The 16,310-nt window shown below is 41.2% G+C and overlaps 1 protein-coding gene across 1 annotated transcript in view; it reads left to right on the top strand.

Annotated features, from left to right (window-relative positions):
• grin2da (glutamate receptor, ionotropic, N-methyl D-aspartate 2D, a) overlaps window positions 1–16,310 on the top strand; it is a 274,557-nt gene that overhangs the window by 136,497 nt on the left and 121,750 nt on the right. Inside the window, exon 6 of the mRNA XM_085395309.1 lies at window positions 9,643–9,783. Coding sequence (XP_085251435.1) covers window positions 9,643–9,783 — 141 coding nt within the window. The remainder of the gene's footprint in view (window positions 1–9,642; window positions 9,784–16,310) is intronic.

The following is a 16,310-nucleotide window of genomic DNA, read 5'->3' as shown; positions in this document are numbered from 1 at the left end:
TTTTTACGTGTTGCAGTGGAACAAGTGCAAAGCTTCACTCACGTAAAAAATTCTAGGTTTTTTTCTGTTTTATAACACATCCCATTCTAAGAGCATTCATGTCTATACTCTGTGAAAAACCTTTATTTTTGGTGTAATATGATTTTCCAAGCAGCTCATATGTGAAAATCCCCAAATCAGTAAAACCTTGAGTAAAATGACAAAATTGCTCAAATGTTAAAGCACATCAATTAGTGCTGCTACTGTACTGCTGATCCTTGTTAAAATGTTACATTTCTTTAATTAGGAATCTGTAGCTAAAGACTTTTACCTCATTTTGTGATCCTATATAAAGTATATGTTATGTTTCAGCAGACTGCTTCTAGTGCTGAAACTTTATGCATTATCAATTTTGTAGTTTCTTTTCTCTCTGCTGAATTGAGAATTCATTGAGTTTTTCTGTACGAAGCCTTGAAGATGGAGAAACCTTATGATTAAAAAATACATGAGAAGATAAATATTCTTCTCTTCATCCCTGAAAAGCACACTTTTTGCACATGAGTACACAGTTTAATTTTACAACCACCTGCATGTTCATCAATCAAAAAAAATCAATCAAAATTTATTTATATAGCACATTTTTTAGACCGAGGTACACCAAAGTGCTTTCCAGTAAAATCGCAGTACAAATAAAATCACAATAAAATATAAATTACAAATATATAAAATATAAGATAATTACATAATCTAAATACAGAGCCAGATGTAAATTACCCTAATTCGCCTTAAATGCCAGATCAAACAAATACGTTTTTAAACGTGATTTAAAAGACTGAATGGAATCTGACGCGTGAATATGAAGAGGGAGAGTATTCCATAGCCTGGGTGCAGCAACGGCAAAGGCACGGTCTCCTCTGGTCTTCAGCCGAGACCTAGGTTGCACCAAGAGCAGTTGGCCCGATGATCTTAGTGCTCTCTGAGGGCTGTACAGACAGAGGAGATCAGCTAAGTAGTCAGGTGCCATATTGTTTAAAATTTTATAAGTAAACAATAGAATTTTAAAATCAATTCGATATTTGATAGGAAGCCAGTGTAAATTTTTCAGAACAGGGGTGATAGAGTCAAACTTTCTAGTGCCGGTCAAGAGACGTGCTGCGGCATTCTGGACCAGCTGCAGACGCTGCAGAAGAGAAGATTGTAGACCCAAGTAGAGTGAGTTACAATAGTCCAGTCTTGACGTAATGAAAGCATGAATGAGTTTCTCCATATCTTTGTGTGGTATGTAGGGTTTAGCCTTAGAGATTAGGCGTAGTTGATGAAAGCTAGTTTTTACCACAGTAGAGACCTGTTTGTCAAATTTGAAGGAACTATCCATGAAAACTCCAAGATTCCTGGCAGTATCAGTAAGGTAGTTAGCAACAGGCCCCAATGTGCCAGTCAATTGTCCCAGAGGCATATTTCGGTCAAAAACAATAATTTCTGTCTTCTTTCCATTTAAAGTAAGAAAGTTACGTGATAACCAGTCCTTGACATCACTCAGACAGTCAAACAGAGGATGTGGTGAGGATAAAGCATCCCCAGTCAGGTGAAGGTAGATTTGAATATCATCAGCATAACAGTGAAAAGAGACATTGTGTTTTTCAAAAATGATGATGATTCATGATGCACTCTCTGTAAGAATGACCTGATCTCTTCACTGGGATCATAACATTTACATCCAATCTAATCGAAATAAATTGACCGAGTGTATCCAGGTGAAAGATACAATTCTCTATTGATTTTTCTTTATTACCTTTAAACTCATGTCTGCCGCACCTCATAATGTGAAATGTGTGGTGGTTCTAACTCTTTATATAGTTCAATTATGCAAATATAAAATTTAGTTGCAACATAAATCCAAACAAGGTCAAAGAGATTTCCCTGGATACAAAACATTTTACACAACATGACGACACAGCCTTCAATGTGATTCCATATATCACCTGGAGAATGTTCACTTCACTCGCCATCTTTCTACCTTCACTGTCTACCAGTCATCTTGGCTCCTGTGAAATCCAGGATCCTTTTCTACCTTTTCAGTCAGTTTTTTTTAATGTATCGTGTCACTGTCCTTGTAAAATGTACGCCCAGACTAGAAGGACAGTCCAAGTGAGCAGTTCACTTGTCACCACTTCCAGTGGCAGAGTTCATACTGAAACAGGTGCTGCATCCCAAGAACGAGGCTACATATGTTATAAGATGTACATGGAGTGGCTATTCTGACTGTCTAAATCCTATTAATCCATTCTCCAACATAAAGATTACAATGTAGAACGAATGTTTATAATTTCATTTCAACTAGTTACCACACATATTGCACTACAGTTACAGAGTCGAAAAGACAAGTGCATTAAGTTAAGGTTAACATGCACTTCACTCATATACACATGGCGAGGCTGCCATATCGGCCAGCACCAGTAGGGAGTAGATGAAGTGTCTTGCCCAAGGACACAACGACAGAGACTGTCCGAGCCGTGGCTCGAACCGGCGACCTTCCAATTACAAGGCGAACTCCCAACTCTTGAGCCACGATCAAGATTTACATTAAATATTGAAAACAGCTCCATACTAAACGAAGCCCATCTTCCTTGATATCTAGTGTGAGGTTTCTACCTGGATGGAGTGAGCAATCATCATGGTTTCCGCTCAGTGATTAGTAATTGAAGCCTGGAGCTGAGTGTTTACACTGTTGCCATGTTTCAATTATTGGATGCACTATATATGTCTTCTCCAGTTGTATATGGAATGAATCTGAAAAATAACCCCGTCACTATATCGGTGTTTATGCGTTTGATACTTTTGAGTGTTTTCCACACTTCTGCTGCTGCTTATGATGGATATTTCATAGAGCTTTTCTAAATACCAAAAGTATTATTTGATAATCCATTCAACAAAGAAATGTTATCATTGTACAACTCGCAAATCATTTACTTTGTAATTCATGGCCACAAAAAGCGCTGTCACTGTAGCTATGATATGGTTGACATTGCTGCAAAATTTAGAAAATTTAAACTCCACACTCAACCAACGTGGAGACAGACATAAAGAGACGCTGTACACACGATCACACTCCCCAAGCGTACTCTACAAACCGGGTCTAGGTACCCTTGCCCCTGGAGGGGGGAATTGCACCCAGACCCAGGTGGTGTTACCCTTTTCCCTGCGGTGGGGAGAGGCAGACCACCCCGACTCCGCAGCAGCAGGGAGGCCCCACACCCCAGACCGCAGTCGGACGGCCAACTCCTCCTACTAGCCCTCCCGCTCCAGCAGGCCGCAGAGAATGGGGGTGGGAGAAGACTCCAAACCTCCCTCCACCCGCTCATTGTAGTGTTGATGCATATGTGTTCTAAGGTGCAATTAAAACCCAGGAGGGCATGGAGCTACCTGCCAAGGAGCAGCAGGTAAGCGCATAGTCCCTCCTGCTAGCCCTCAATGACTAAGTGTATTTAAAATTGAGAGGTGGGCAACGACGTCAGGGGTGAGGTATACACCCTGATGGTAATTTGGACTCCGTGATTGTGCCCACCCCCAAGATCCTATATGTATGTGTAATGAGAGTGTGAATAATGTGAATGTCTAAGTTGTGGGATAAAATTGAGGCAGAGGCAGCCAGAAGGGGACGGGGGGGGGTAGCCTCCTCTGCACCCTGGTGACATACCCCCACTCCAAGGCCCTGCATGTGTGGGTGGTTGTGGAGGAGCGGGAAGAGGGAGGCAGCTGGAGATGGGGAGGGAAGGAAGGGAGGGGCAGGTAACCCCTCCCTGGGGCCAGCTCCCCCGCTGACCCCAGTAGGCACTCCCACCCTTCGCGACCCGCCAGGGAAGGGGGGCCCAGGCCCATCAGACCGGGGCCCAGTGCAGTAGCGCCCTCCGGCTCCACAGAGCCCTGGACAGTCCACCCAACCCCACCACAGAGAAAACTGCACCCACCCCACCATCCACACATCTTCCAGACTACATAAGACGGTAAACGCCCAGGCTGAGATCTTCCTCCACCTCTCCTGTATCTCCCCCTCCTGCAGAGAGTTCCTGAAGAGAAGAAAGCTCCTGCAAGATGTGACCATCCCCCCCACCAGTTGAAGAGCCCCCCAGGCGGCTCGACGCACCGGCGGCACCCTGCTCCAGGGCCGGGCCCCCATGCACCCACCCGCCCACAACCCCGGCAACACACCAACCAGGACCCAAGCCCCCGAGGCCCGGCCCGGGCCCCAGCCCAGAGACGGAGCGCCCCCAGAACCTCACGCCCATCCCGGACCCACCCAGGGGCAGCCAGGTTGCCAGGTCAGTAACCCACGTCCGCCAGCACAGACCCTCCCCTAGCCCCGCTGCACGCAGCCGCGAGGAAACAGTCACCTGAGAGCCAACAGAGCCCCCAACCGGACGTGACCGCTACCCCGGGTTGAGCCCCCCAAGGAAGATGCCTCCGGGGAACCCCCCGACGCCCTAAGCCTGTCCCTACCCCCTCACCAATCACAACAGTGAAGGCGGGACCAAACTATGACCCCCCCACCCCCACTAGGTGATGGAGCTGATAAAAGGGGCCCAGAGCAATTGATCTAATGTGGTGGCAGAGGCTGTGTCAAGACTAATGTAATCTAATAGATAATTTCTATATTGGTTAGAATTAAGATTATTTTTATTTTTCCAGTTCATGAGGACTGTTTTCTTGGCTATGCATAGGGCAGTGAAGATCATATGGGCTATATTCTTTTCTGAAGTGACATTATCTAAGCTGCCCAGTAGACACACTAAGGGGGAAGTTGGAATGTTACATTTCAGACACTTTGATAAGTCTTCACATATCTCGCGCCAAAACTTTTGCACTGGTGGACAGAACCAAAGAGCGTGGATGTAATTGTCTGGTGTATTGCCTTGACAGTGTGAGCAGTTGTTGGAAGATGTAAAGCCCATCTTGAACATCCGATGACCTGTATAGTGCACTCTATGAAGTATTTTGTATTGTATTAATTGCAGACTGGGATTTTTAATTAATTTAAAAGTTTTTAAGCAAATCTGAGACCAGAAGTTTTGGTCTAGGTTGACTGATAAATCTGCTTCCCACTTTGCAGTAGGAAGGGATATTGATTCATCTAATTTAGAAAGTGTTCTGTATATTTTAGATAATAATTTGGGGGATTTAAGAGTAAGAAAATGTGCCGCACTTAGTGGTGTTTGTAATTCAACTTGACTGAGGTTAAATTTCTTTTTTACTATGAGAGAATGAGGGTGGGAATGGATGTTTGTGTCTGTGTGTGCCTGTATGTCTGTGTCTATATGTCAGGTTGGATATCAGACGCCACCTCTCTGGGGACACCTCAGGCCCTCCAAGGTTTGGAGGCCTATCTCCACCCACCACCACTTCCCCTGCCGGTGGCGGACTCCCTCAGGTGTCGGTGTGTTGGTGGTTCTTTGTATCTGGGGGTGGGCGTCCGGGTACACACCGGCTCACTCCTTGGCGGCCGCTTGTCGGGGCCTGGGGCCTGGGGCTCGCTCGGGCCCCTTTGGAGGTGGGGTGCCCCCGGCCTCTCGGCCTGGGGCTCGGTCACTCAGGCACAGCTGGGGGCCGGCGGAGCTCACGGGCGCGTCACTGCAACTCCCCCTGACTTCTGCTCCGCGGCTGCTGGGCGAGCCCTCATCTGGGACTCTCCTCAGCTCTTACTGGAACAGTGGCGCGGCTGCCCCTCTGTTGGTCTTCCATGGTCTCTTGTGTTCTGGGGGCCTCTGGATGTCTGGAGTTTTGATCTCCTCCATACCCGCTTCACACCCTGGAGGACGGGGCTGTGGCCCCCCCACACTCCCTAGCAGATCATTACATGGAGAAACCCTTGGAATGCAAGCATGCTGATCCACACAGGTATGCACACATGGGTATTCACAGACGCGGACTAAAGCTTTCTTGGCTGCTGCCTCAAAGCACACTGTGCGCTGTCTATCTTGCGTGCTGCACAATATCGTTTATTATTTAGTAAATATTGATATCTATGACTAGCTAGTTTATTGTGATGGTGCTTTGTTTTCTCTATTATTATGTTGCTCTTTGTTGTTTGCTGTCTCCTCTGTTTGTTTTTTTTGTTTTTGTTTTTGTTTTCTCCATACAGGTGACCCAGGAGTTCTTTTTTTTTTTCTCTCTCTTCCCCCCCCTTCTCACTGTCTCTTCTCCCCTTTGGTTTTCTTTCTTTCTCTCCCCCTCTTTCTCTCATTCATTCCCCCTGTCCTATTTATTTTAAAAAAAAAAAAAAAAAAAAAAAAAATGACAAAGGATGAACTGAAGCTCTGCCATCACGTAATGTCGCATACTGCTGTTTCTGATGTCATTTAGAGAAAAAAAAAAAGAAAATTTAAACCCAAAAAAGAGATGACAGAAATGCAAAAATGGAGGACGTAAAAATCCTAATGACTGGGATGTGAGCAGAAGACCAACTGCACTGTCATTCTGTATTAGTCACAAAGGAATTTCTTATATCAGCGCTGACAAGCAACTTAGGAAAATTATAAAAGTACTAAGAGGCTGTGAAGTACAGAGAAAGAGCAGCCACTGGCCCTGTGAAGGGTTCACTTCAAAGGGTGAGCCACAAAAGGATTTGTGGCTATTGTACAGATACTGAAGTTGTAAATTCTGTGAACTGTCCTTGATAACATTCTTGACTTTACATTAGCTCATCACAGCAACCTGTTTCACAGAAACCAAGAGCCGGACACTTTAGAGGTCATCCATCCTTCCAATTCAGGGTCGCAGGGAGCTGAAGCCTATCATATAGCAATGGGCAAGAGGCAGTGACTAGACAGGTCACCAGTCCATTACAGGGCTAACACAGAGAGCCAGTCATCCAAGGCCACCAATCACTAGTTAACTTAACTTGACATTTTTTGAATTGTGAGAGAAAGCCAGACTACGAGGAGAGAATCCACCCAGTCAGTGGGACAACTCCACACAGAAAGGCCCCAGCTGCTGTGAGGTGATGGTGTTAACCACTGCAACCTCTGCTGCCCTCAAAGGAGATGTATTGTTTTAAAATAATGTGTATTCCACATGTCACAGAGAAATACATTATTGCAGTCGGCACATGGACAAAAACTGTTGCTGGTTCAAAGCATTAAAAAAAATGTTAATTCTGAAATACAGTATGTCTCATAGATGAGAAGATTGTTTATGATATTTAACAGACCAGTGGGTGATTATTAAAGCCTACATTCTTTACCCCCCATGAGTGTGTTAGCCCCGAAAGGTCTAAAGCCATGACTCTCTGTTAGAGACGCGTACAGCTGGAGACTGTTGAGTAGTCACTCCTCTTATACTTGTTTGAACTGTGCTTGAAATCTTCTGCCTCAGGTGCATGCATAATCAGTTCATGGTAATGTAAAGTCTATGTTGGCAAGTTTCTGTGGTCATATAAAAAATGAGCAGGCCGAGGCCCTAAGTCTTACAAAACTCACATCACAGGGTCATGGGAAGTTCAGGATGTGGAAAGTAAAATGAAGACCTGACCTAAAACATCGATAATAACTGCATATCAAAAATCTGACCCTGTCTTGAGGAAAAACAGGTTTTTAATGCAAATCATTAAAAAAAATAGCATAATAATAGAAAGTTAACACTTGGACCACATTAAAATTTTTAAACATATTTAAATCGTTAAAGAAAGAGTGATGGCTACAAAACTGTCCTGCTCACCAGCTTTTTTAAAGTGGTAATTTGCAGAATTATGGAAATGCTTTATGAAGCTGGCAGCATTCACATTTCGTGCTCAATTGGTAGAAGGCCTTGTCATCAAGACTAGAACAAGATGTACTGTTTATTTTACATAATATGTTGATGCATGCTCAATCATCCAGGTAAGGAACTCCCAAAAAGTTGATTCTGTTCATTTGGATGTAACATTTTCAGTAGGAGAAACGTTTCATCACTCTTTAAGTGACTTGTTCAGTCTGAAGTAGTCTTCATCAACTTTTGGGGATTTTCCATAATAAATAACAGCATTCTGTGTGATAGGATGTAAGACGTGGCAGTTGTTGTTTTTTAATGCAAGTTACAAATCAGTGTTGACTTTACAGCCACATTAAAAGCTGTGCCTTTTGCTGCAGGAAAGCTTCCAGCAGATCAAAGTCTGATCTATTATTAAATTTTCCTTAGACAAAGAGCGAGTCTGCTAATATTTATTAAGTCAAACTGAGAATACTTGACACACAAATAAATTTAGAAACTGGATATTCAGTTTTTTTATTGAAGTTGTGCTTGGATTGGCTTGTTATCAGCTGTTTTATTATGCCTTTCTGTCACTAGGACATTCATCAGCTGCTTGACTACAAACTGACTTACAATGTCCAGAGTGACATCCAAGCACATTTATAAAGTAGCCTTTATAACACTGCTTACCTCATTAAAGTTACGATCTCTATGATTCTACTGGAATTCAAGCTATGTAGGAGTAGAAAGATTTCCACTAGATGTAGGTTAGACACTTCAGACACCAAAAACAGAAATGCAGAGCTAAACAACGGCACTAAATGGCTACATTCCTTTGCCAAGGATGAAAATTCCCTTCATATGATGAGTGAACTGAGTGTGATAGTTGTGATAGTTTTCTGAGACCATCAAACAGGCTTATATTTTTTTTTCTATTTCAGTGTATTTAAATAAGAAAAAAAACAGCACCTCTTGCTTGAACATGTGCAAAAGGATTCTAGAAGTTGAAATTTAAAAAAAAAAGAGTTCTAAATTCTAAATCTAAGTTTTTTTTTTTTTTTGCACCAGGGGGTTTTACCCTTATTCGTTTTTGTTTTTGCTGATGTTTTCCAGGAGGCGGTGTATTATTTTGTTTCTCCTGGGTTTTATTTATTTTATTTTTTTATTTATTTATGTAATTTTTTTTTTTTTTTTTTTTTTTTTTTGTGTGTTAGTGTGTTGTTTGTTTGCTTGTCTTAGTTTGTTTGTTTGTTTAGAAATGGACAGAGAACTGACAGTATGATTATTGCAGTTGTATATTTATTTATTAATGTTTCTGTCCATCCAAAAATATTAATAAAAAAAAAAAAAAAAAAAAAAAAAAAAAAAAAGAGTTCTTTATTATTTTGGAAGGTGTATATTTTCTCATGTCTACCTGATAAATATGTCATGGAATAATCTCTTTTGCCCTGGTAGCTTGATCTAATGTAATTCAATTAATCTGCAAAAGACTAAGAAACGAAATCTTTTCTGGTATGAGTAATATTTGTACACAATATAGGGTGGAGAAAGCAAATAAGTAAGTAAATAAAGTAAATAAAATAATCAAATAAATCTACTTGGTTATATTAGTCCAGTGGGATTACAATGGGTCATCAGGGAGGCTAATCATCTAGAGACAACCTGAACTGAATATTAAATGGTCAAATCAGCACAACTGTTTCCCACAATACTGAAAAAAAACTGTACACATTCCAGCTTACCTAGTGGAGGAGTCATCTATTTTGTGAATTCACATTCATTATTTCAGGTTGTCATATGCATTTGAGTAGTTTTTCAAGCTTAAATCTCTGTCCTCTCCAGTATCTGTGCATTTCCTGGGACCCCATCAGGTAAAAAAAAAAGACCTTTAAAACGAATCTAGTCTCTCGGTCTCATGTTGTTCTCTTTGTAATCCTACAGGCGTATTGCCAAAGGTGTTTCTGTCCTCACCCATGGGGCAATGGCTCTGCGGAGGGACCAGGGAGCCACCAGCCGAGCGCAGTACGCTGGCAACTGTCAGAGCGACGGCAACCAGACCCATCGAGTGCCAGACAGAATCAAGTAAGTGGCAGGAAGCGCGAGGGACAGAGGGTGACTTTGAAGTTTGCTGTATGTGAGAATCTAATGTGACTGGCATCAGAGTGAACAAGCAAACAGTGCAACGGCATGGAAAGGCAAATAGTTGCCAACAGTTTTAATCAAATGTCCTCATTCAAAGCAAACCCAGAGAGCTGAGTCATTCTGGCCCTGAAAACAGCTGCTTTGTTTTTATAGCAACATTTTACAGATGGATAAACTCCACATAGAAAATCCATGTTTTCACTGCTGGTTTCATTCTGCATTTGTTAATGCTAAAGATTTACTGCGCAAATCAGCCACAACATTAAAAACACTGACAAGTGAAGTGAATAATATTGATCATCTCATTACAATGCAATATGCTGCTGGGAAATCTTTGGCCCTGGCATTCATACTACTTTGACACATAAGATCTGTCTAATTGTCTGTTAGAGCTCAAGGACACTCATTCCAAAGACCACTCACTGACACTGGTGCCAGCAGCCTCCCCCAGCACGACAATGTGAGAAATAGCTCAGGGAACAGCACGAAGAACCCAAGGCATTTAGACGGCGTCCAAACTACCCAGAACCCAAAACCGATCAGGACCCGCCAAAATAAGACCAATCCACAGAGGCCCCAGACCGCAGCCCACACGACCCACAGGACTTGCTGACACTGTCACAGTGCCAAAAATCACAAGACACCCCCATGGATCATTTACCCATGCCCCAAAGAGTCAAAGGCTGACCTATTAGGTCTTTTAGTTTAGTGACTGATTGGAGTGCATTGCAATCATGCTGTCAAGCAAACATTGTTTTTGCTTTGCATTGACCATTAAATTGCATAATGAAGGAACGTGCAAATAGTTGACTGATTTAGCAACTGTGCAACATCGTTCTCAGTCTTAGTCCATTAGTGCTCCTTTATTCTGTATGACTGAATTGATGCAGTTGTTTATTTAAAAACGGGCTGTTTGTTTCAAGACAAAACTTAAATATGTGAGAGCTTCACTAATGTAAGAAAACAATTGATAGATTTGTGGGGAGTATTTTGAGTTGTGCACTGCTGATGTTGAAACTACTGCTTGGTGCTTAAAACACCAGCTAATAATGATATTAAAATACTGAAAACCTTTTCAGATGCTTTTAAAAGTCTGTTTATATGCAGATTAAAACCTAATATATTTTCTCCAGTGTTTAGTGGAAAGTCTTGACTCAGACTCAAGTTCGTTAAGTTCAGTCAGATGACTTCCATTTGAAATGGTTCATTACAGCAGCAGAGTATAGTTAGTTTGGTAGTTATAGAGAGTTTGGTTTATCACACGCAGATATGTTACAAATAACATTTGAGTGTGATGGTGGACGCTGATTGATGTCAGGCAGCAGATGCAGGGCAGCAGTAATACTTACATGTCCGATGGAGGAGGAGGAATGTTTTCAGCTTACACAGACTGCCATATTGATGTCTGTTTGGTATATTTTGTGAGGAGAGTGAGGTGTAGTATTGTACCCTGTGTCACACAAATGGCTGCATTTCTAGTTTGACTGTGAATATACTGACATTAGGTGCAATGGATGAGTTGACAAACTGGTTATAACCAAATTTACCATTTGCATTTAGGACAGTTTGCCCTTCACAATCAGGGAGACTTTAAATATGTGAAGCAAAGAAATAAAATAGCAGAAGTCCAACTTTTAACTACAAGCTTGTTTGACTGCTCCTGCTCTTTGGCACAGTTCCCTCTGGGAACTGTGTGGTGGAGTTGGGTTTTACTCTCAGCTGTGTCAGAGCTACAGAAACTGTCTGGTAACTACTGCTACTGTATGCTTGTTAATTGTGTGCAGCTGTATTGCATTCACAAATTAACTGCTATTAACTGTAACACTTAAAGACCTTCTCCATCTGTATAGTGTTCTTTCAAGGGCACAGACCATCATTTTGACCCTTACCATCTTTTACAACGTGGAGTTCCAGATGGTTCCATCTTTGTAATGCCAAAAGAAAGTCATTTGTTCCGTCGGCTATTGGTTTTTAAACAGATTTTGAACATTTCCCCTCAAGGTTTATATACTGTTGTACACTTGGATCTAGTATTGTTTGTGGATGGATGAATGGGTGGATGGATGGTGTTGGTATGCTGTCTGCAAAGCCAAAGTCCCCAGAGTGCATTTAAATTGCATGCTAATCAAGACGAGTGAAATATATGCATGGAAAGCAGTTGGTGTAGTCATAAGTACAAAAACAATGTATTAATATTGTGTAAGTATTGAGCGAGAATACTAAATGAGTTGTGGCTGTGTCTTCATCACCAGCTGTTTCTCATATCTCGTGCCTCTGTCACAGCAAAATGTGTTGCTGGTATTAAATACTCCAAAGTTCATTTTTGGATAGTTTGTAAAAAAAAAAATTGTAATGTCGGACTGTCTGGGGATATTTTTTTTTCTCAACGCCGTAAAACTGCAAAAGATGCAGTTACAAACATTTACAGGTGTTTGAGATCAAAATGATGGTAACAATGGAATTTGTGACTCTGACACTTTGAGAATGGGTTTGTTTGTGGCTACCATTTTTAAGCTTTGAATTAGCATCATGGCATCAGGCATCTTGGGTTTTGTCCCCAGTGATGACTTTAATGGGTGCATTACTAAGTCATCAATTAATACTTGTTGGCTTACTGCAGATGCACTGAGCAGAAATAGCTCAGTGAAGGCATCTTGGTAGCAATACTTATACTGTTAACTGCACAGGAAGTCATATTTGTCAGATAATGTTTTAAAAGAAACACAGAAACACTGGATAGGCTCCAGTTCAACAACTCAAAATAGCTAAGCTGTTTATTTGTCCTGTGAAGTTGGGCATTTTTTCATGGACATTTACAGGAAACAACCTTTGCACCCAGCCACTAGTGGCCACTGGAGGAATGACAGTTTTGACACTTCTGAGTTTGCAGGTACAGGTGTCAAGGGGGGTATTAACCCCACCACTTTACTCCCACATTCTGTTTTTTTTTTTATATTTGTAACTGCCCATACGAGTTATCATCAATCCAGGTGGTAGCACAGAGCTTTGTAAGCCTTGTGCTCCTTGAGCAAGAAAATGAACTGACAAGTGAACAAAACAAAACAATTCTGCCACATTAACCCAGTGAAACACGAGGCAGGTTTAAGGAGAGACTCAACAATAAGTCTAAATTACAATACTTAACCACAAGAAAGAAAAAGCAGTTGTAGTTTGTACGTATATGACAGATTGATGACAATATCAGGGAAATCTTGCCTGCACAGACGAGCAGATCAACTGCAGATTGATGGTTACCACAGGTTGCCTGCCTGCACTCTTTAATGAAGTGAGCAGGTTCATTTTAAACTCGGCAAAACATTTCATGCCCTTCAGAATCTTGCTCTCCATCAGCAGCAGGGCTGTCTGTCACGCTGACGGGCGCAGAGGCTCATGGGACTCTCATCGAGTGGCAGTGATAGTCCTCGCTACAGCTGCATGAACGACACCTGTAACACATGAAGAGTTTTCCCCCCCGGGGAGATATACACCTTTCCAAAAATATCTCTGCTCTGACTGAAGTGGCACTGCGAAATAAAACGTAACCTGTTTTTAGCTGCTGTGTGGCCTTATTCACATGCAAACAACTTGGGAACACTTAATTGTGAATTAATAGTAATATATGAAAAGCCCACTGGAAATCTTGAAAGTTCAACTTGTCATTTTAGAAGTTAGGGCTGATGAAATCCAATGCAATTCAATACAGTTTAGCTCACATGCAGTTAAACCTACTTTATATACCAAGCTAAACAAGCGACATTTGAGAAGGGGCAAAAAATCTATGTGTAAATCTTTACTGATGGTTAATAAACTGTGCTGTCAGAGATGAGCAGTGCCCACAGATTTACAAATTAAATTTCTTTGCCAGTCGTAAACGGAAAGATTGGTTTGGGAGAAAGAAAAAGAATCCAAATAAATATGTTACACAGTGAAAGCTGTAAAATGACCCTAGCAAAGCACAGTAAGACATCAAATAGACTGTTTGACTATTTAATCTAGATTAAATTCATGTGGTTACAGTTAAAATCCTCCACTTCCTATTTGGAAAAAAATAAACAACTAAATAAATAAATAAAAGCTGTTTGCTCAGTTTGCAGTTACTTCCCATTATTGCCTCTGTGCACAAAACAGTTGGCAAAGAAAAAATGCTCATGATCACCTCCTCAAACCAAACTACGAGGCTCTTCTGAGCAAAGAGCATAAAGTATTTAAATAAATAAAAGTCCAATCATGCTTCTACAGTGAGGATGACGACTGTACTCGGCCTTCAAGGTTATCAAATTCAAAAGAAACCTCCATTAAGACCAGCTTTATTTAATTCTTCACTTTGAATCTTCTTCAGACTAAAACAACTCCAAACATAAATATGTTCTTCACAACACCATTAATGCTACCATTACTATACCGTCATGCTCTGTGCCAGAGAAACAAATAATAAAGCTACATGCTTTTTAAACTACAAGACATGGTGTGGCAGTTGATACCTGTTTTTACTGGTGTAATATTTCCACTGTTGAATTTGTCAACCTTGTCACAAACAGCGCAAAAACACTGATTGAGGAGGATTTTTCAAAACCCCCAGATGACATTCAGTAGGGTGGAAGCAGTGAATAGCCTAAAAGCTGATGAGTGGAAAATGTTTGACCTTGAAATGATATGAATTTGTTTTATATTCAGTTTTTTATCTGTGTTTCGATTCAGAGCCATTATAGGAATAAATGCTCCTTCATGACTGATCGTGCAATCTGTTGTGAAGCACTTTCTGAAAATGCCTCCCGTGCGATGCTTGTTGTTTGCTTTTGTTTTTTTAAAAGCTGCAAAGTAGTGTTACAGTACTCGTACCTTTTTAACCCCTTAATCCCTCGTATGTCATATTTGATACAGTTTTCCTGAGTTTTCTTCTAAATAAATTGCTCAATACATTTTTAAACAATAAATTGCAACAAATGACAGATGTAAGAGATATAAAACAAATGAAAATTCATATTTGCATTTTTTTTTTAATGTTTTGATTTAGCAATTGTCCATTATTAAAGAAATTTGAATTTCCTCGCGGTTATTTCATGGTTCAGGATTTAAACCATGAAATAAATTCATGCTATCTATGTTTTTATACAGAAGGAACCCTTAGCTTTGGGCTTATTAATGGATCTGCACAGCCAAGGTAGGGGAGGGGCTAATTGCATTAAGAGATTTGATTGGGCAATCCAGTGTCGGTAATGAAAATGATCGAATGGGCTGCTGTCAGCATTTGTACGACAGCTGCACAGGGGCCCTTAAAGCCAGCCCATTGGCCCAAAAGTGTGTCAGCCCACTGGGAAAACGGTATGCCAGATTCCCACTCCATGCATAAATTTCTTCTGTGTGGCTGCTGCATTCAGCCAACTCTCATCCTATGAAAAATCAGGTGGGGAAAAAGGATGTTTTGGAGCCGTTTTGCTTCATAACAATCTCCATTAGTCAGTCTTTCTACTCTTTGTTTCTGACAAGTGAGTAAAACACATAATACACAACTATTGCTACAGAGCTGTGTTCATCCAAAAAAGTGAACAACCAGCTGCTTGTGTAGACAGACTTTGCCACACAAATATCAGGATGTGGAGAAAGAAGAAAAGGAGGGGACTGAAAGAAAGGGAACGTGTGAGATGGAAGTTTGGCAGGCAGAGCTGGAAGAGAGTCGAGAGGACGGATGGATGAGGGAAGAGAGAGAGAGTAAATTGAAGATGTAGATGACAGCAGACAAAGGCAGCGATAACAACGATGATGATGGTGATTTGGCTGTCTGCTTGGAAATCATTTTGCAGCTTCCAGCCATCAGATTGCAAACAACAGCAGCAGTGCAGAATGCGAACACGTACAGCACAACAGATCGAGCCATAACAATGACATTCAGTCAGTGCTGTAAACTCACTGGAATACAAAACTTATAAAAAGTTGAAATAAACTACATTTCAAAACATGCCGTGACAAGCAAGACTTTAGCTTTTATTCAAAGATGCGCATTTGTGATAAAGAGTATTAACAATGTCAAAAGATTTGTTTTTCAGCAACTTGAATTTATTCAGCTACAAAGGATTCCAAAAGTAAAAAAAATGGGTAAAAAAATGCCATTTTATTGTCAAACCACCTGCATGAATTTGACTTTAAGAGTTTTATCTGGACAGTCGTTGCACTACATTGGTGTAATCCATTAGGGGTCCATACAGAGCATTCAGATAAATGACAGCAAAGTGGACTTTCCTGGTAAAGTGGTTTGTGACATTTCTGTTAACGCTACAAGCCAAAAGATTCAGTTTACTTGATACCAAAGACTCTATGAAAGACTGTCTGAAATGTTAACCCTGTGCAGTCTTTCAACGCGGGTCGACCCTGCCTGTTGCAAAAAAAGTAACATCCCTGTCAAGGCAAACTGGAAGATAAGGAAAGGCATCTATGAGCTTGTGGGTACTTTGTGATTACTCCTGTATATG

The sequence above is a fragment of the Rhamphochromis longiceps genome, linkage group LG22, assembly GCF_057381845.1.
Source record: "Rhamphochromis longiceps isolate RC_006_pf linkage group LG22, R_longiceps_female_GT1.1, whole genome shotgun sequence".
In the NCBI taxonomy this organism is placed as follows: domain Eukaryota; kingdom Metazoa; phylum Chordata; class Actinopteri; order Cichliformes; family Cichlidae; genus Rhamphochromis; species Rhamphochromis longiceps.
The sequence above is the reverse complement of the archived record's forward strand: the minus strand, read 5'-3'. Positions and strand labels throughout refer to the sequence as shown.